The sequence below is a fragment of the Podarcis cretensis genome (assembly GCF_951804945.1).
Source record: "Podarcis cretensis genome assembly, chromosome: 12".
Lineage (NCBI taxonomy): Eukaryota > Metazoa > Chordata > Lepidosauria > Squamata > Lacertidae > Podarcis > Podarcis cretensis.
In genome coordinates, this window is record NC_137181.1 from 59808339 (window position 1) to 59829849 (window position 21511).

The following is a 21511-nucleotide window of genomic DNA, read 5'->3' on the forward strand; positions in this document are numbered from 1 at the left end:
CCAGCCCAAAGTCATTAAGTGAGCTTTGTGGTTCAGTGGGGATTTGAACCCTGGCCTGTTGGATATGGTTACCAGATGTCCCCATTTCCCGGGGACAGTCCCTGGATTTACAAATCTGTCCCCAGACTAAATCCATCCCCAGAATGTCCCCGGGTTTCATTTAATGTCCCTGGATTTATATTTTAAGTGTTGTAGATTTATTAGTAGGGAATGAATGTTGTGTGATTGGTTCAACGGCAAAAGACACATCATATGGGGACTTCCGGTGAAGCAAAATGGCAAGCGCCACGGCAGCGAGCAGCTCCTGAAGCCAGCCAGAACCAACTGCGCTACCAGGCTGGCTCCGGGCTGCTGAGACTGCCACTGCCACCGCCACTACCGAAGGGGAACCAGGGATGCCCGGCGTGTCAACAGGGGGAACCGCAGACACACACACCCCCGCGACCCAATTTGAGCCGGGAGCAAGAGTGCCCGGCCAACTGCCAACTGGGACCAGGAGAAACCCTGGAGCTGACGCAGGGAGAAGGAGGAGAGGAGAAGGAGAAGGAGAAGGAAGAGAGAGAAAGAGGAAGGAGAAAAAAGAGGGGAGCCCTGCCCTTGCTGCACCACCACCACCGCTGAGGAGGAGAGGTAGGAGAGCACCAGGAGGGCAAGGACACGTGGCTAAGCCCAGGCCCGACCCAAGCCTACTCCATGGTGGCTAATGCTCCAACAGGCCAGGGCCCAGAGGAAGGCCATGCGACAGAGGAGAAGACATTATTTCTTTTTTAAAAAAAAAATAAATATTTTTTTTAATAACTTTTTTTCTCGTTTCAGAAAAAAAAAAGTGACCCCGGATTCTTTGAAAAAAATTCTGGTAACCTTACTGTTGTGTCCTGTTGCTGCACTCTAACCAGTATTGGCTGCTTAGAATTTCATACATGTCCCCAGTAAACTAAACACATTACGGCTACAACCTTGTGCACAACTAACCCTTAGCTCTCAGTAAACATGGGTATGTATGTTGAGGTTGGGTAGCTGCTATGCTATTCACATTTACATACAGTAAGTAAGCGCACAACTTGTGCACATTTAACTTATGTGCATTCGGCTTTACGTGATTGGCCAAAAATAAAACTAAAATTTAAAGGGGTGGGGTTCCAGGAAGAATGACTTTGGCAACCCCACTTACCATTGAGCCCAATGGGTTTTGACTAGACACAATTTTGGCTTTGGTGTGGTCCACAGAACATAACCCTTGCGTAAATCATGGTCTTGCTGTATTATTGACTTCCATCAACCTCAGGCAGGAGTTCCCACCAAGGTCCTCCAGAGCAAAGGAGCTGATTCTCAAGCTGAGGAGCAGGAAGAAGCAAGCTGGAGGCCTTGCCACAGCCAAGCCTGACCTCAAGACTGGCCACACAGGCCATCAACACATGCAGCACCCAGGACACAGATTAGCCATCCATGAGTCAACGGAGCTCAGGTCAGTATATACAGCAGCATTGTTGGTTGGGGACTTGTCTATAGGTTTTTCTGGCCCTAATTGAAAATAGCACTAACACCAGTTCTTCATGAATAGAAGTCTTGTGGGGGCTGCTTTTTTGTTTTGTCTTTCAGTTTGCAGTTATTTGCAGTTGCAGACAAGATCATACAGACATACCATAATATTTTTTTTGTCAAGTCAATGGAGTGAGCTCCTCTTCTGGGTTCCAGCCAGGCTTCCGCTAAATGCCTATCATGCTCTGCACACCTTTATTCAATTTTCTCTTCTGTTTTAGCTTTGTTGCTTTTCCCCCTTCCCATGTTTTAAGTTCTTGGCTGTTAGTACCTCTCCAAATTTCGGGGGGGGGGGTGTTGCACAAGCCGAATGACGCCTTTTCTTTCTGCATGGATGGCTGCAGAGCCAAGATGTTGATGTAGTCTCACCCTCAGAGGCAGGCTTGATGGGGACCAAGAGGGCCTTCTTGGTGGTGGCTGCTCCCAGGCACTTTTGGAACTCCTCCCTGCCTTGAGAAGCCAAGCTGGCTCCCTGCCTGCTTTCATTCCTCTGGCAGGTAAAGACTTCCTTCTTCCAACAGCCCCTTGGGAACTGACTGCTTTTAATGAGGGGGCTTTTGTGATACTGTAATTATCTGTGTTTTTAATAGATCTATTTATCCATTTCTCTCTCTATCTATCTAGTGTGTGTGTTTTAGTTCTACGTATTAAAGTTCAATTGTCTTTTCCTATGTTTTCCTATGTTCATATTTTTTTTCTGTAAGCCGCCTTGAGACCCTGTCAGGGGACAAGGCGGGAAATAAACAGATTACTAGAATGAGGCGCGTGTCCGTTGAGGCTCGCAGCGCCAAGCCAAGCCTGCAGGTGGCGCTGCCCAACCGCCCAGCCCGGAACCCTTCCTCGTTTGCCCCTGGGCCTTTCGACCTTTACCCTCCGATAAGGCGCGGTTGGCTGGGCGGGCGCAGCGGGGCGGGGTTTGGCGTGGAGGGCGTGGCTTCCTCCCGCCACTCTTAAGCCGTCGGCCCAAAGGGCGCTCGCGACGGCGGTGGAGACTCCTCCCCTCCGTCCCTCCCCCGCGCAGGCGCAGTCCGCCTCCTCGCCGCTGCTTCGAGTTACCTCAGGCAAGAGCGAGCGGCAGAAGCCGGGCAGCGCCGCCTGCCTCCCATCCCTCAGAGGCCGGCCAGGGGCTGAGGAGGAGGACGCCGCCGCCGCCTGCCTTCTTCTCTCTCTCTCTCTCTCTCTCTCGCCATGAGTCCCGAGGAGAAGCCTCCGCCTCCGCCTCGCCGCTCCCGGGGCAGCCGGGCGCCCCCTCAGCCGCGCCGCGGGGGCCTCTTGACGGAGATCCGGACGCGCATCCTCACCGAGCCCTTCCAGGAGCGATACGGCCTCAGCCCCGGCCGCGAGCTCGGCAGGTGAGCGGGGCGGGGGGCGGGGAGCCGCTGCCAGCCCGTGTCGGCAGCGCCGCGCTGAGCCGCAGACTCGGGGGACGGCGCCCTGCTTCTTGCGAGCCAAGGATCTGGGAGCCCGTGGCGGGAGAAGCGGAGGAGGTCCCGCGTCTCAGCGCCCTTCCGGGGCAGCTGCGAGAGAGAGGGCCGGGGAGGGACGGGGCGCGACCCCTTACTCCGCCTTTGCAAGACCGAGGGCGGCGGCGGCGCCCCCACTTCGGAGCTGGCTGCGCTCCTTTCGGCGGCGGCTGAAGACGCCCCTGCCGAGACGAGCCTGCCCAGGTGCCTGGGAAGCGGAGGTAGCCTTAACCTGCATTAGTATTCTAACTTTCGCCTGTTTTCTAAATTCGTATCTGGTCCCCCGTCCCCGACTTCCCGTTTTACCTTTTTGTAAACCTTTTGAGACTTCTTGCCATCAAGCGGCGTATAAGTTTCCTGAGACGAACAATTCCCCTTCTCTTTGCCGTCAAGCTGTGAGTGGGGGGCGGGGGGCGTCCCTGCCTCTCAGCCCTAGCCCACCTCACAGGGCTGTGGGAATGGAGGGGAGAGCCATGCTGCTCCACATTGAAAAAGGCGGGTTAGAAATGCAATAAACAAACAAATAAGATCTGGTGGCTCTCCTGCTACTCTCCTCCTCCTAAATCTTGCCCGAGTGATTTCAAGGTGTAAAAGAAAGACTTTGTTTTTCATTGTTTGTGGGGATGGTGGGAGAGAGAGAACTGTTCCCACAAATTCCCCTTTAGCCTGTGTCTCTCCCTCGCCTCACCCCCACCCATTTGTGACCTGGCAAAATATATTTGATCCTATGTGTGGAATCGGGTATCTTGGCTTTGTATGCCCACAGAGACATTGTGCTCTTCCCCCATACACACCCCTCTGCCCTACAAAAGCAGGTTTTCACCCTTTTGGGGCAGTGTTGTTTCCAGGTTTAATGGTGCACATAGGAGTTGTTGGCAGTCTACTTCTATGAGCAAAAGTGTGTATTTTGTGCACTATTGGGAGTGTACTTTATTTTGTAGGGATCAGAGGTGTGAGTTTGCCCAAACTTTTTTCGAAGAGGGCCAGATTTGATGAAGTGAACATAACATGCGTAAGGGCCAACCAAAGTTCAGGCCCCCTGCAACCAAAGATTAGGCCCCCAAAACGGACTTTGGACATGCCTGCTTTAAGGATACACCACTGGTTGATGTATACTTAACCTTGAAAAATTCAAGGTAACTGATGAGTGAAGGTTTTATACTTCACCCTTGTTTAAAGTACGTGAGTTGTGAGTCTATCCAGTATGAAGGTATACAGTTTTCATACTACAGTACAGGCACAGTACTGATCTTGTAGTCTTTGGTGTGTGTTTTTTAAATCTAAAAATGCATGTATGTTGTATATGCAGTTTCCTTGTAAATAATAATAATAATAATAATAATAATAATAATTTTAATTTATACCCCAGCCAAGGCCGGGCTCAGAGCGGCTTACAAGCAATAATAAAAACAAGTTGAATGATTACAACTTAAAATCAAAATTAAAATACAATATAAAAATGTTGAAACATTAAAATATTAAAATGTAGCCTCATCGCAGGAGGAGAAGGAAAAGAAAAATGAGAGGGAGGGGATCAAATTGGCTCCAAGCCAAAGGCCAGGCGGAACAACTCTGTCTTACAGGCCCTGCGGAAAGAAATCAGATCCTGCAGGGCCCTGGTCTCATGAGGCAGAGCGTTCCACCAGGCCGGAGCCAGAGTTGAAAAGGCCCTGGCTCTGGTTGAAGCTAATCTAATTTAGCAAAACCTGAAAATATTTCAAAAGCAATAAAGGAAATTCAATAATACAGTCAAACCTCTGTTCTGCTTCCAAAATGTTTGACAGCTGTGGTGCAGCTTCCAGTTGGTTGCAGGAGCTTCCTGCACGCAAGCAGAGGCTGTGTTGGTCGTTCGGCTTCTGAAAAACATTCGAAAACTGGAACATTTACTTCTGGGTTTTTGGCGCTCAGGAGACGAAACATTCCAAAATGGAGACATTCGGGGGATGAGGTTTGACTGTATTGGTCAAAAAATAAAGTACTATATCTGCTTTTTTTCTGGTGCATTGCTGCAATACAATTTTGTATTGCAGATATCTGGGCAGTTGATTTATTGGTGATAGCCAATTTTAAATGGTCAGGTGCAAGCCAGGTGAAATTTAAACTTCTATTAAAATGTTTCTAAAATGCTTAACTTTGATTGTATCGTAACAATGGCCTACTGAGTTAAAGCTTCCAGTCCCAATTGTGTGGTTCTCTCTACCCCCCACCCCGCCCCAGAATACAGTGGTACCTTGGTTCTTAAACGGTTTAGTTGTCGAACAAATCGCCTCCCGAACGCTGCAAACCTGAAAGTAAGTGTTCCAGTTTGCAAATGTTTTTCGGGAGCCGAACATCCAACGTGCCTTCTGCTTGAGTGCAGGAAGCTCCTGCAGCCAATTGGAAGCTGTTCCTTGGTTTTCGAACAGTTTCGGGAGTCAAACGGATGCTTAGAGCAGATTAAGTTTGAGAACCGAGGTATAGTACCACTGTATCCGAGATTAAGAATATCATCCTCTACTGACTGAGCTATCCCAGATCTTTTGGTTAGCTGATCCTGCCATCTACTCCATTGACTTCCTTGCAAGTTAAGCAATAAAATAAAATACAAATCCGTAGATTGATGATGATGATGATAATAATTAATTAATTATACCTCACACATTCAGCTGGGTTTCCCCAGCCACTCTGGGCGGCTCCCAACAGATTAAAAACAGAACAAAACATCAAATGCAGCCATTTTTTCATTTACAAATCAAGCACACATCTTTGTAAACAAGTGTGGGCCTGCATATATAAAAATGTAACATGAGTATCTGCTTTGAGACTCAAAATGAGTTGTGCATCTTACTGGAACATAATATGATCATCAAGGGTGTAGACATCCTGTCCTTACCAAAATCTTCAGGTTGCAACAAAATGCAAAACAAAAAGTTCAGTCAATGAAAAGTAGATGTAGGCTGCACCAATTTTATGTGTGTTTCATTGACAAATAGCAGACTGTGGCTAAACGTTAGGCAGGAGATCAGAGACAACTTCGGGCGTTAACTGTATCTGCATAAGGCTTAAATTGGGCTTAATAATAATAATAATAATAATAATAATAATAATATGGCTGGGACTGTATGTTTAGTGTTCTGAGTTTTCTCTGATGTTAACAGAATTCATATGTGGATCTCTTTAATTTCATATATGAAAATATCCATGGAAATTATTTTTGTTGAATTACTGTGGGATGCTATTCCCTAATCCATAGTGCAGTGATAGTCCTTAACAAGTGTACTACATCAAGAATCTGCGTATTAGTCAGTTCTCTGCATAGTGAAATATTTGTTTGTGTTTTTATTTAAATTACTTATAACTTCCTCTTCATAGTTCATATAATTCCAGAGTGTGGAATGTTAAAATACAGTAAATCAACATGTCATTTAAATACAATTTAAAGTGAAAGCTGCCAGTATGCTAATAACCTACACTTATTTATTTAAAAAATATTTGGTCGTAATGTGCAAAACAAACCTGTATTGGGGATCATGATATAACTAGCAGAATGAGAAGGCTTCCTAGCCTGTTGTAATTATAGTTTGATAACATATCCATGGGTAGATGGCTGTACTGAAATATTGGTTCATTTATTGGTATTTTGCTCTTCTTACAGAGATTTGCACAAAATGTTAACCACCCTCCTATTATTATTTAATCCATGATGTTCAGCTGACTGTTGTGACTTTTCTCCTTGCAGACAAAATAAGCTGGTGATAGCAAAGCCCACAAAAGTTCTAGTGGCTGCTATTGAAAAAAGGCCTGAGGATTATACTCGGGTATTTTTGTATTAAAGCACTGATAGAAATTTATGAAAACTTGCAGGTGGAAGATAAAGAAATAATTTCTGTGACTTTGTGTGGTAGCTGAGCCCCTGCTTAGTGGTCATCGTCTTTTATTGGCAATTGTCCACAATGAAGAGATCAGAAGTAAACACAGTCTCTGAACCTAAATAGCATAAAAGTGTATTTTTACATGAAATTCTGTTTCCATGAAATTACATTGTTCACAGTTCTCTGAGGTTTGCATTCTATTTTGCCAGCAGGATAACAGTATCAAACTAAAAAATTATGTGATAGATTTCTATATACTGTATTTTTCGCTCCATAAGACGCACCTAGTTTTTGGAAGAGGAAAACAAGAAAAAAAATATTCTGAATCTCAGAAGCCAGGCTTATGGGATAGCCCGTGCAGCCTCTCCCAGGCAGTGGGATGAAGGCTCCCCCTGCCTGGAAGAGGCTGCGCACAGCTAAGCAAGAAGCCTGCTGGCTGAGCTGGCTTATGGGATAGCCTCTCCACTGCCCAGGGAGAGCCTGCACGCAGCTAAGGCTCCACCAAGAGCTGCGCTCCCTTTAAAGAGAGAGCGGGGTGCAGCTCTTGGGGGCTTTAAAGGGAGTGCTGAGCAGAGCTTCCTGCCTGTACTCGCTCCATAAGACGCACACACATTTCCCCTTACTTTTTAGGAGGGGAAAAGTGCGTCTTATAGAGCAAAAAATACAGTAATTAATTGATTGAGAAATCACTTTGGACAATAATGGGGAAGGGATGATGAAGGGCAGCCTTCCACAATCTGGAAGGGCCATAACTCGGTGATTGACCATCTGCTTTGCATGCAGAAGGACCTAGGTTCAATCCCTGGCATGTCCCTGATTGGTCTGGAAAAGACTCCTTGTAAACAACCTGGATAGCTGCTGCCAGTTTGTGTTGACAGTATCGAGCTATATGAACCAACAGTCTGACTCAGTAGAGGTTCTGTGTACTTTGCTACACATAAGGATGTGTCTGTGTTTTGGTTTGTGAAGCTCAGTAAAGCATAACAACACCTATTATAAATGAAATCTCACTTGAGGTTCATAAAAGATTGCATCCTTGCCATGTGGTGGAGAGTAGCATGCTCGTACATATGAGCCTTGGGCATAGCCGGGGGGGGGGAGCTGCCCCCCTTAAATCAAGTAAATAAATAAAAATACTTAACTAACTGACCAATTTTGCTACAGATAACTGGGTTCTGTCTCCACCCCCAACATAAAGCCTGCCCTTCCCTAAAATAAATCCTGGATATGCCCATGATTATGAGCGAAATTGGGCTGACTTGTAGAAGACACTTCCTATGTTCCTAACCTGATACCTTCCAGATGTGGGAGTAGCCCAAAACATCTGGAGGGCACCAGACTGGGGAGACCTGATCTATAGTAACTGGATTTGCTAAAGAACATCAGGCTTAGGTCTGGATGGCTTTAATTTCTTAAAGTATATAGAAAACTAAATGCCACTGTCCATAGTATTCCAACCATTTCTGAAAGTGACTGAAAATCTACTTTGTATTATATTGGGTACCCTTCTGACCCATCCTAATACTCATAGTATGTAAATCCATAGCTTTCCCTTCACTTCCTTAGAAGATGGACAAGGTATGGGTCTCATCACTTATTTTCTGGGTAGCATTTACTGTATTTTTCGCTCTATTGGACACAGTTTTTCCCCTCCAAAAATTGAGGGGAAATGTGTGTGCGTCCTATGGAGCGAATGCAGGCTTCTGCCATAGCCGCGCGCAACCCCTCCGGCAGGGAGAGGCTGCATGGGGCTAAAGGGGAAGCCAAAACAGCATTGCCTTCTGCCATAGCCGCGCAAACCCTCCGGCAGGGAGAAGCTGCACGGGGCTATGGCTTCTTTAGCCCTGCACAGCGTTTCCCTGCAAGGAGAGGCTGCAGGGGGCTAAAGGGGAAGGCAAAGCAGCTAGCGGCATCCATCCCGCTCACTGCCTTGCCTTCTTCCATAGCTGCGCGCAACCCCTCCGCAAGGAGAGGCTGCACGGAGCTATGGATTCTTTAGCCCCACGCAGCCTCTCCCGGGAGGGAGAGGCTGCAGGGGGCTAAAGGGGAAGGCAAAGCAGCGAGCGGGATGAATCCATCCGGCTCGCTGCCTTGCCTTCTTCCATAGCTGCGCGCAACCTCTCCGGCAGGGAGAGGTTGTGTGCAGCCTGTACGCTGCTCTTTGGGGCTGGGGGGGGAATATTTTTTTCCTTGATTTCCCCCCCTAAAAACTGGGTGCGCCCTATGGTCCGGTGCGCCCTATGGTGCGAAAAATACGGTAATACATTGGTTGACTATAGGGGAAAGAGTGGAAAATATTGAGGGTTATTGTGTATTTTCATGTTTGCATACCTTGCCAAAATCTGCTTTTCCCGCAACCCATGTTATTTCCTTGTATAAATTCCTGTACTTATTCAAGGGAAATAGTAGAAAAGCCAGGCTTAGGTGCTGTACAGACATATATGTAGATTCTCCCAGAGTGATCACAAATAGCTAAACCTATAATTCAACCCAAAATACAATTACTTGGAGTCTTATTGCCTTCAAATAGTAAGATAATTGTTTTAGTTTTCTAAATCTGTCATAAATTCCATTTGCATCTGCTTAAATCTATGTTGGTAGTAGCTGGCATCTACATTAGGGATACCAGCCTCTTTCCCTAATTTACAGTGTAATATAAAATAACAGTAGTTTAGTTGCTAGAGCAATAGAGATGACACATGCAAATAGTATGATGCTTAAATATTGAGCAAGGTGAACTTGGTGATTTTTTTAAAGTAGCATTGCAGCTTAAAATGATGTGCACTCCACACTTGCCATTTTACTTTCTGTGTCCCAAAAGGGATCAAATATCAGTATACCTGAATTTTTGGTCAGGGGCCTTTGAGCCAACTTAGGAAGTTCATATATCTCCTAGTGAACCTTGTAATGTTTTGTGGAACTTGCACTGTAGACAGAACTGAGTTAGGTGGGTCGGTAGTCTGACTTGGTATAAGATAGCTTCATATGCTCATTATTTACAAATTGCATTAAGCCTGCAACTTAAACACATTTAAATTGTGTGTATTGCTTCATGCAGTTGGCAAAACACTAACTTTGGGGTTCCAGGTAAAATGACTTTGGCAATTCCACCCATCATTGGCTATATGCGATTTTGGCTTTAGGTGTGATCCTTGGATTGTAACTCCCACGTAAGTTGCGGGCTTACTGTATGGCCAAATTGCATGCAACTTACAATAAGCTTCACAGAATATCAAAAAGCTGTAAGATTTAAAATACAATGAAGTATGATAACTTTAATAAATGTTATTAATTGACTATACGTTCAATATTTTCATATTAAAATGCAAAAATTTGGATTTTGTTTCATAAATACAATGTTTGAGATAGGAAAGAGAATTAAGGGAATGTATTCTTTGTTATGCATATTGAACCTAACTAGAGAATTCACTTCTGTCCTACATCTCATTCATCTTCTAATTGCAGCCTCTTAAGTCTGTAGTCTTGCTTCCTAGGGAGTATGTTCCATTGAATTGTTTAGGACTTGCTTTTGAGTAAACATGCTTAGAATTGCCCAGTAAAACAACACAAGTAATGAAACCTTTCATTGAAAAAGGAACTGCTGGCAGTAGAGTATGACTTTTACAATGCCCCCCCCCCCTCCAGAATGTATGGGAAGACTTTGAATATCCCTGTATAAATAGTGTGGAATTCTGTAAATCAAATGCAATTCCGTTACTTGCAAATCCTCTTTCTCACTTTCAAAACAATTAGTTTCTTTCCTGAAGTTACTATTAATACGTATAGCACCCACAATAGTGACATGATATTGTAGTTTACTTTAAGAAACTATTATTTGATGTCACATTCTTAGATGTTCACTAGTGGATCCATGACAACCAGAGAGTGGGTAAACATATGACGTAAAAGTATTTTGCTTATTGAGCTTGACTTGTGATCAGTAGGGCCTTTGTTTCTTTTCTTCAAGCCAGGAGGCATGCCAACTTAAACCATGCCTTTGAGGTTGGTAGTCTCAAGAAATGACATTGAGCTCTTTTTAATTCAACTCTGAGTTCCAGTGAAACCATTCAGATTTTTAGCCAATGCCATACTGCAGACATCAGATTTAGCTAATGAAACCATTTAACTTTACCCAGAATTTTCTTTCCCAATTAAAATACATGTTTCATAGCCCATACCCAACCAAGAAACCTTCCTTTTCCTGGGGGAAATACATTTGTATTCCTGTAGTGCTCCAACTTCCTGGTTCCCCTTAGTTTGCCTCTTAAAGTAAATTCTCACGCCCTGCACTTAGCCACATTTACTTGAAACTAATTACCATTCATTTTAGTGGAGCTTGTATGTCCAAGTCTGTATGTGTGCAGGGGATTTTTTTTAAAGCAAGGCAGTTTTGATGAATGATGCTTTTAAAGACTAATTAATAAAACATGAATCTTAAATTTAGTATACATATTAAAAGCATAAGGATTTTTAATGAAAGTTACAAATTTAAATGGATCAGTACTTGTTCTGCTTATCAGCTCATGCGGACAAATTTGGTATTTCAGACTACGGAGAGTTAATAGGTTGACATTTTTTCAGTTTTTGTGGACTATAAATCTGAGAAGTCTTAATAGTATCCATATCCACATCCAAGGCTTTTTCTCAGTTGGAGCTGTGCTCTGGTACCTCACCGGTGCCAGGCAGCATGGCAGGTTGGCTTCCTGACACTGCCTCGCTCTTTTAGCCAGTTGCCAGAGTGGGAAAGGAGAAGCGAACGGGATGGGAGTTTGAGAGTGGGGAGAGGTCAGTGCAAGTCTGAGCCACCAGGACACAAACCCTGAAGCCCAACCGTGGCTCCACCTCAGGGAGGCCATGTGATGGCCTGGCTGTGTGTATGTTGCCTTTAACCAGGAATGTGCCTCTGGTTTGGACTCAGGCAGTGGCAATGCACGCATTCTCCCCCCCCCCCCTTTCTTTTCCTCATGGAGGGAGATTTGGGTGCCCCATTCAGCTTTGCTGCTGGGCTCCCTCCCTCCATCACTCGCTCCCCCTTTCTCTCCCCATCTCTCTCTGCTTTTCTTTTTTTAAAAACCCAATGTTTTGGTTAAGTTTTAGTTGCCTTGTTTAATGTACTTTTAATGTATGATATGCTTTTAATTTCATATAAACTAGCAGGTTAGTTTACGACAGTTTTAAGTAGTGCACTTTAAGGTGTTATCTACCTCAGTGGTGCTTAAAATCTAAACAAACTAAGGAGTGGGGGCATTCAGGGACACTGAAGTCTTGTGCAGACTAAACTGGATACTCAAGATGTGTGTGTCTGCTGTCAGTTCTGTAGGCCTATAATACGTGTTAGTTGTTGTGCCAGAAAGATATATGTAATATGAAGGAAAGGGGTGGGGGTTAGGGAGAATCCAGAGTTTGTATGCAGAGTGGAAGGAAAGGAGGACCTTTATCTGCCACCCCACTTCTCCCCACTCTCTGAAGACTGGAGAAGGGACCCTCATACTGTATGAATACTAAGTGGGCAGGCAGGGGAAGCTTTGTTTTTTTCAGTCTTCAGGTGAGGACTGGACTATATGTAAAGTGAACATAAGATTTTAGCTGGAGTTAATTCATTTTCTGCTTTGTAATCTTGTTATACAAAAAAAAGGGGGGGAGAGGGTTCCCAGACATTCTGTTATTGCGCCCAGAACCTAGTTTTCAGGCTTCATGTGGTGCCTGGCTTATCTACCCGAGTTTCTAACACTCTGCAGATTCACTTATCTGAAAATCTGACTTCCTTACTTCCTTATTTTTTATGCATTCTTTGTTGATCAGCGACAGCCATTTTTGTGAACAAGATCATACAAATCAAGTTATTCATTACTTTAGGATATAATGGAAATCGTCAACTCATTATGCAAACACTTGCCTAATGAACAATTTCCAGGGAACACATTGTGTGTGTAATGTGGGGCCTGTGTGTAGTTGAAATTTGCATCCAACTTAACTTTTATTTCTTCTAGGGGGAAATTTGCAGTAGTAAAAAAGTGTGTAAAGAAAGAAACTGAAAAAGAATTTGCAGCAAAATTCATGAGGAAAAGAAGAAAGGGCCAAGATTGCCGGATGGAGATAATTCATGAGATTGCAGTTCTGGAACTGGCACAGCGAAATCGTTGGGTTATTAACTTGCATGAAGTATATGAAACACCAACAGAAATTATTTTGGTTTTGGAATAGTAAGTATTAATTTCATTATAATCATGTGGTGGGTTTATAAAATGACAGGATTTATCATTAACGTATTTTATTCAAAAGCAATGCCAAATTTTTGCCCCATTTTTGGAGCTCTTGTTAGTTTTTCAAAATGGTGCATAACCAGGTGTGTGTGTGTGTGTGTGTGTGTGTGTGTATTGTCTTAACGTTTCATCCATAGCAACTTAATGCTACGAATGATACTGACTTTGCCAGGAAGTGTTCTTGGGGTTCTAGAGGTATGAGGTTTACAGCAGTACTATTATCAAATATGTCTTTAAGGATGTTTTATTCTAAGAGAATAATTATAGGCTTCAAAAAGATTCGTCACTAACCAGCAGATTCCTAATGTTACTGGAACATATTGACTCACTGAAGCATAACTACTATGAATTGTAGAAAGTTCCTATTTTCATGCTTAGATATATGACTGAACTAGGAAAGCAGTGCTTGTCTCTGTTTGGTGCAGTTTTTTAGTACAGGAACCATAAGTCCCTGAGAATTTGGAGACTAATATCACAGTGCTCTGCATTTTTTGTTTGTTCTTTAATTACATCCTGCCTGTCTATGAAATGGTGCTCAAGAATGTTAACAGCAGTAAAATACATAGCAAAATGCACAATAAGACAGTTACACATGAATAAAAACATCCAATTACTTTTTAATCATTTATTTTTAGTAATCGTAATTGCTGGATAAATAAATGACTGGCTGCAGTATTTGTACACCCCAACTAGGGCTGAGCAATACCTGGTTTTCGACATTGTGATATATCAACCAACGTTCAAAATTAGCTATGTGCTGTGCTGCTGGGTGAATCGGGTATTTGGCAGGGTAGCACAGTAGCAAAATATGTGGGGGGGGGGTTTCCTGCAGGGCTGCTTGGTCTGGTGTTGTTGTTTAGTCGTATCCAACTCTTCGTGACCCTATGGACCAGAGCACGCCAGGCACTCCTGTCTTCCACTGCCTCCCGCAGTTTGGTCAAACTCATGTTTGTATCTTCAAGAACACTGTCCAACCATCTTGTCCTCTGTCGACCCCTTCTCCTTGTGCCCTCCATCTTTCCCAACATCAGGGTCTTTTCCAGGGAGTCTTCTCTTCTCATGAGGTGGCCAAAATCTTGGAGCCTCAGCTTCAGGATCTGTCCTTCCACTGAGCACTCAGGGCTGATTTCCTTAAGAATGGAGAGGTTTGATCTTCTTGCAGTCCATGGGACTCTCCAGCACCAGGTCTGGTAGTGGGCAGCAAAAAATAATAATAATAGTGCCTAGACATTTTCTTTCGGCGCTCACAGTTTTGGGACTGGATCAGTAAAAGAGAAGCTAGTCCTGATGCTGTGGAATTATTTTTTTGATTCTGTCTATATTCAGATGACTTTTCTCAAAATCATAACACTAACTGAGCCAAGCCATGGATTAACTTTGGGGTAGCACAGCAGCAGAAAGAGTAGAGAAGTAGCAAAGCACCCATTATTTTTCATCTTGAGTACCAGTACACTTGCTCTTTCATGCTTAGTCATGGTTTTGCTTAGCAATTCATTTGGACTAGGTCACTGAATGGCTAGGTAGGTTACCAGAATACTGAAAAGCTGTTTATTTACCAGTTTGACCTATTTAAGGCAAGCATACACATTTCACATACTCTGTGAGCAATAAGGCTATTGGAGTGAATTGTTGGGTATTATTTCTCTTCTCTAGAAAAGTTTAAATATATCTGTTTTTCCTCAGTGCTGCTGGAGGAGAAATATTTGACCAGTGTGTAGCTGAAAGAGATGATGCCTTCAAGGAAAAAGAGGTTAAGCGTCTCATGAGGCAAATTTTAGAAGGTGTTTCATTTTTGCATCGAAATAATGTAGTTCACCTTGACTTGAAGGTAAGATATGGTTTAGAAGTATGGAGGCAATATGAAGAACCAAATTTGTAGTTCAGAGTGGGGGACCATTTCCAGAACCCGCCCCACCCTATGGACCATTTTAGACAGGTAGGTGGTCACCCAGCTATCAGTTTACATCGTGTCAGCTGCTCGAATCTAAATTTGGGCAGAGAATTAAAAGGCAGCAAGCAGCAAAGCCTACTGCAGTTCAAAGAGCAGACACAGGCTTACCTATTATCTTGGTGCTGTAGCAAATTTTAAGCCATTAGGACTGCTGTGGATTTCTTAATTGATTCTGCTAATACTACCTTTATTCATTTATTTTCAGCCCCAGAATATTCTGCTAACCAGTGAATCACCACTGGGAGATGTCAGAATAGTTGACTTTGGCCTCTCCAGAGTAATGAAGAATAGTGAAGAACTAAGAGAAATTATGGGAACACCTGAGTATGTGGGTAAGTTCTTAGCAAGTAACTAATGTGATAATGGGCAAGCAGTAATGCGGTAATCCAAATATTTGGATTAAAAGTATCAGTCATAGTTTCAAAAATGTATGTTCTCTTCAAAGACCTGGTAATTGAGTTGTGGCAGTGATTCAGAATATCCAAGAACACACTTTAAGAAACATACCGTATTTTTCGCCCTATAGGACGCATCAGCCCATAGGATGCACCTAGATTTGGGGGGGGGAATAAAGGGGGAAAAATATTTTTCCCCCCCCAGGCGCGAGCTTCGGCATTGCTCTGGTAGCTTGTGGGGCTGGGGGAGGGGGAAGCCCGCTGCCAGCCTCCAAACCAGGTTGGGAGACAGCGGGATGGCGCGCTGCGCCTCCCTGATGTCCCCCGAGCTTGCGGGGCTGGCGGCGGGGAGAAGGGGGCTTCTCCCCACCGGCAGCCTCCAAACCAGGTCGGGGGACAGCGGGATGGCGGCATTCCGCCTCCCCGCTGTCCCCCAAGCTTGTGGGGCTGGCGGTGGGGCACACCGACCCCTCTCGCTCTTCAGGCTTCAGCGAAAGCCTGCATTCGCCCCATAGGACGCACACACATTTCCCCTTCATTTTTGGAGGGGGAAAAGTGCGTCCTATAGGGCGAAAAATACGGTATACAGAATTAGTGCAAGCTACCTTTATTAGTTCTCAAGCTTCTGATACCTTCATTGGTGAAAGCTACAGAAGTAGGTTGATGATTCTATACTACTGGCATCTATATCTTAAATTAGTAGAATGCATAGCAACCAGCTCTATTTTTCCCCTTACAATAGCTCCAGAAATTCTGAGTTATGATCCAATCAGCACTGCAACAGATATGTGGTAAGGAGAGCTCTTTATTGAATAGTTGTTTTGTAAACTGCAAGTTTTCCTCTTAAGAAGCTTATGTGTGTTATTTTTTCTATTTTAGGAGCATTGGAGTGCTAGCATATGTTATGCTCACAGGAGTATCACCTTTCTTGGGAAACGATAAACAGGAAACATTCTTAAATATATCTCAGATGAATGTTAATTACTCTGAGGATTTTGACCTTATATCTGAATTTGCTGTGGATTTCATCAAATCTCTTCTGGTTAAAAAGCCTGAGTAAGTTATATTTAAAAGTTTTTTGCTTCATTGCTTTAAACCATACATGGCACAAATAAAATTCAGTTCAGTTGAAACACTGCTGGTTTATGAAACCATGGTTATGGAAGCCAGGTGTGTGCATTAGTCCCGTGGGCTACTTCCATAAGATGCTGGCTTGTACATGGTGATCTTGGCTTATTTTTAAATCTTGAATTCTGAAATGGGGAACTCTGGTTTAATGGCAGCTAACTAACTACAGTATTAAACCAGGATCCTAAACCATGGTCTATGAAGGTGGCAGCATTAACATTCAAACCAGGCCATTGACGTTGATTAATTTTTTTGCAGATTACCCACAGTAGCATGGGCCACATTGTTCCTGATACAGGACAGATCTCTATCATTTGACAATTTCTCACTTTTTTATGTACTATAAGGTCTGAGTTTTTCATAAAAGTATGCTTCCATAAATTTATAGAGGTATTCTATGAATTTTAAACATTGAAGTAATCAATGTCTTTGAATTAAAGAAGTTTTCCCGCCTTTTAAAATGCCCCCCCCCCCGAAATAAACAAAATTTAATTACACATTACTGCATAAGTTACAGATAGGTAGCCGTGTTGGTCTGCCATAGTCAAAACAAAATAAAAAAAATCCTTCCAGTAGCACCTTAAAGACCAACTAAGTTAGTTCTTGGTATGAGCTTTCGTGTGCATGCACACTTCTTCAGATACACAATTGGTCTTTAAGGTGCTACTGGAAGGAATTTTTTTATTTTGTTTTGATTACTGCATAAGTTCTTCTAGTAATGTAGCAGTATGTCTTCTACTGCGGGAGCTAATGCAGCATAGCAAGTGAAAAACATCCATTTACTGCTGACCTGCTAGCTATTTGAATAATTAGGAAACCCTTGAATTTACAAGCAAGTTGGAGGCCCCACCTCTTCACATGCTTGGCTTTGAAAAGCCACTCAGGCATCCACAGACTACTGTTCTAAACATGTTCTATAGGTTGCTGGCTAATTGCAGTTACAATGTATTTCAGGAAGTCTCTGATTTTTGCATCAGAAGTGAATTTAGCTATTCTTCAGTAGTTTTGAAGCCCAAACTAGAAAACTTGCTCAAAGGATATAACTGCTATGATATTGGTAAAGTAGCAGAACTCTTTGGAGAGGAATGTTCAAAATATTTAGAATTCTTGAAGATTGTACATTTCTACGATTCATATACAGTACTACTTGTGACTTCATGTGACCATTCCAAAGTGAACACTACTGAAAATCCATTTCAGGACTATATCTTAACATTAGGAAAATCCAAAATCTTTACATTGAAGTAGAAATATTCTGAAATTTGAGAAGGGGCTCTCAAGATCCACTTGCTCTCTAGTGATCTAAAATGTGAGCCACATAAAACAGTTGTCAGATGGAGGCAACAAAATTGTATCTAGATGCAGTTGTCTACCATTGCTTACCACGTAGCTTGGTTACTGCTTTGTGGTTTGTCATCACACTTCTGTAAAAGATTTATGTGGAAGATTTGCAACAGTTTGGCCAGTCCAATTGACAAGTTGCTGCACAAATACCCTTCTCTGCCTGATAGAGGCAATTTTGAGCAGCCAGCTGCCTAACTAACTATATGGTATGAGATGGACCTGAGCCTGCCCTCTGTACAAAACATACTATAAGCAAGTAAATAATGCAACATCTTTTTCACTGCATGGGGACTATTATGAAAAAGGTTAAACATGGCTTTGACAAGATGGAACTGCCAAATTTGCATCTGAATGCATGTTAAGCACAGATCAGTTTAATGATGAATCTCTAGTGGGAGGAAACTGTTGACATAATGGATAATGTGTTCTGAACTGGATTTTTAGCATTTCATCCTTTTGGCCAGTCTTTTTGAGCAAGTGTTCCCTCTTTTCTCTCTAGGGAACGGGCAACAGCAGATGAATGTTTGGTACATTCTTGGCTAGCACAAATGGATGTTCCTGATACTATATACTGGATAAAGAACACAGAGGAAGCAAACACTGTTATTGTAAATGAAGAAGCTTTTACTTCTGAAAATTCTACAGATGGAGAAAAAACAGAAGAGTCATTAGTGTCAGAAGAGCTGATTGTAGTAGCTTCATATACACTGGGCCAATGTAGGCAATCGGAAAAAGATAAAATTGTTGAACAGAAGACCATTTCCAAGCGCTTTAAATTTGAAGAACCATTGCTGCAAGAAATACCTGGAGAATTTATTTACTGAATTGCAACTTGTTTCTGCTCTTTTGAGACCTTGAAACATTAACTTGGGAGACCAATTTATGTATTGCCAAATGTACGTTTATATGCAAATACATTTCCTGATAAAGTAGGATTCAAAAGTCAATGAGAAAACTGTGCCAAACATCTTAATTTTTGTGGAAGTGGTATGTGTATGCTTACCTTAATTGGTCAGGCAGCATTGCAGATGACACCAACCACCCCACCATGATCTGGCAGCGGACTGTGTCTCAAGGGGTTTTCTCCAACTGGCACGATGAAAATTGAGTCGTAGCACTGGCGGTGGAAGCAGATCGCAGCCTTCCCAAAATTGGCCAGTTGTGGCAGGCTGCTTGGCTAGCTGGTCCACCTGTGGGGTACTTCACTTGGGCCAGTTTTCCACCTCCTTGGTATGGCACCAAAAAGAATTTGGATATGCAGCCACAGAGTTGGGCATGTGTCCTTGCTTTTTCATCTTCCTGGGCTGCCGACTTGGCTTAACATCCAGTGTCCAGATTACGTGGCTGGGCCACAGGAGTCTGTGTTGGGAACAACTTATGCCTTTCCTGTCCTCTAGAATCAAAGCCTGTTGTCTAGATCTGTTAGTCATCCAGCTGGGCAAAAATGACCTAGGCCCATGGAAAGGTGCATAGACCTGATTTTGGCCATCGTGGATAACCTCAAGGCTCTAAATGAACTATACCCTGAAATGGCCATATGCTGGTCTGAGTTGCTAAAGGCATGTCAGTGGTGGCATATTCTGGAACTTGCTAAGATTACCAAGGCAAAGAAGGTGGTGAACTCTGCAGTGGTGCACAGAATTGAGGAGACGGGCGGAAGGGTGATTTGGCACCCAGACATCACTTTTGACAAGGATGTGCTTTTTCAGGCATGATGGTGTGCACCTGTCAGGCATGGGTAATGATGTCTCAAATGCTCTCAAAATATCATTCAGGGCCTTAGGTCCTGGTTGCAGATGTGGGGGGTTTTGCAACCAGCCAAGTTTGGCTTGAGTGGCAGTTTAGGCATTGGGTAAGCCTTTGTCTTTGGTGGAGAGGGGGGTGTAACCTCTGCCTGCTCCTCCAGTATTCAGGGGTGTCCCCTTAAAGGGATCTGGTAGGAGTCGCATCTCTCCAGAAGCCCAGGCTGGGGCTAGGGCCATAGCATCCTCAAGGCGGCAGCCCTGCAGGGGATTCCTACTTGATGTGTGTCATAGGACCTCTTTGCCTAGGGTTGACCCCTAACAGGTATACCCCAGCAGGCGTGCTGGTAGTTCAGTGGTTATACCCCATGCATATGCTAAACCTCTACATCTGTAGCCAGTAAAGGTGTGGCCTAATTTCACCCTAAGCAATGTTGTCCTGTTTATTCGGGTGATGGGTATGTGGGGAGGGGTGCCTGTGCCACGCAAGTTAAATGCCCTTACAGAAAAAAACAGAAAGCAGTAGTTCTTTTTTCTTCTTCTGTTGGTATGTGTAAAGCTTTTGTACTATATCCTGTGTTTTAACTATTCATGGTTGGGGTTGCTATCCCAGTGCAAGTGAGCATTGATAAGTATCCCACTTGTTTGGACAAGCTGATAAACATTGATTTTCACCAAGTGCAGCAAAGTACCAAAATAGTTATGCCCAAATTCTAAGTTGGTATTAGACGTAGCTATAGACTAATCCAAAGTCCTGAACCACTGTGCTGGGCAGGATTTGGATGTGGCAGACATGGCCCTCTGCTGGGCTTTGCTGGGCCTACTGAAATGGTGGGTGGTACATCTGCAGGCTGTAGCCAGTAGTAGAACCTCCAAAATGGGCTGGCTCTCAGGTAGGGTGGGAGTGGATCTGGTGAAAATAAGCACAACTCATTTTTTCCAGCACACATTAAAAAGGCAAATTTTCAAGTGCTGTGTGTGTCTGTCCCATTACCTTTCAGTTTGCATTGTACAGTAGTAAACTTGGTAAAATATTTGAGTTTTTAAATGTACTTCTAACAAGGCCAGCTTGATCTTGGTTGGCTGCTTGGAGACTTTGCTGTACTCTGTTATATTAACTTGCTGTGCCTTAAGGTTGGCTTTGTGCAGTTCACAAATTGTTGCAAGTTTGTATAATGATGTGGAAGTCTAATGTAAGTTATAAGCAAAATTTAAGTAACTCTGTATTGGAAAAAGTAGCTAATACGTAGGGATGCCAATTAATTCCACAAGCGTAATACTGTCAATCTGAAATGCTACAGTACAAAAATTAACCTTATGAAAAATGTAAATAAGTGCCTGTATAAAGTAGGAAGGGGAAATTCTCCAAATGTCGAAAAAGGGATTCTGGGCTTTGGTTCCTGTAGCTGCAGTTCATAATGTTCTGAAATGAGTTGTCCTTTCTCATAAGCTATGGTGCTTTTCTTACAGGAACTACTGAGTTTCTGAGAAGCAGCACATGGGTTTAGCTGGATCAATTGCAAATTACCACCTTTAGGTATTAGATACCTGGGATGGCAGAGTTAAATTAGATTATGATCAACTCCTAAGTACTCTATAGTTATCTAAGGGAAAGATGAAATGAGATCCAAAGCAAAATGAGTCAGACCAATTTAAGTTATAGTAATGTAAAGAAGTGCTGTGCCTTTAAATATTTCTGAAAACTCCTGGCAGATGTATGCTTACTGTGTGCCTTTAAACACACAAGATCGGTTGGCAAATGTGAAACCATTTGCTTTAATGTAATAAACTGGTTTTTCCTGTTCTCTGATTATGTTTTTTAGCACTTACCTACT

At 43.3% G+C, this 21511-nt stretch overlaps 1 protein-coding gene across 2 annotated transcripts; it reads left to right on the forward strand.

Moving 5' to 3' along the window:
- Positions 1-573: 573 nt before the first annotated feature.
- STK17A (serine/threonine kinase 17a) lies at positions 574-21480 on the forward strand. 2 transcript variants are annotated; one of them, XM_079947624.1, is made up of 8 exons: positions 574-630; positions 1286-1465; positions 12844-13056; positions 14800-14944; positions 15273-15399; positions 16205-16253; positions 16342-16518; positions 18434-21480. In XM_079947624.1, the coding sequence occupies exons 2-8, from the start codon at positions 1416-1418 to the stop codon at positions 18756-18758; spliced, it is 1086 nt and encodes a 361-aa protein (XP_079803750.1). In that variant the 5' UTR covers positions 574-630; positions 1286-1415; the 3' UTR covers positions 18759-21480. The 2 variants fall into 2 exon arrangements, with proteins under 2 accessions (XP_079803750.1, XP_079803749.1); XM_079947623.1 differs by lacking the exons at positions 574-630; positions 1286-1465 and adding an exon at positions 2694-2891.
- The last annotated feature ends 31 nt before the right edge of the window (positions 21481-21511 follow it).

Excerpts from the sequence above, each read along its gene's own strand:
- STK17A (XM_079947623.1), top strand. The coding sequence starts at position 2,728 with ATGAGTCCCGAGGAGAAGCCTCCGCCTCCGCCTCGCCGCTCCCGGGGC. Across the intron at positions 15,400-16,204 it reads GGGAACACCTGAGTATGTGG|CTCCAGAAATTCTGAGTTAT; the intron begins GTAAGTTCTTAG and ends CCCTTACAATAG. Across the intron at positions 16,519-18,433 it reads CTTCTGGTTAAAAAGCCTGA|GGAACGGGCAACAGCAGATG; the intron begins GTAAGTTATATT and ends TTTTCTCTCTAG.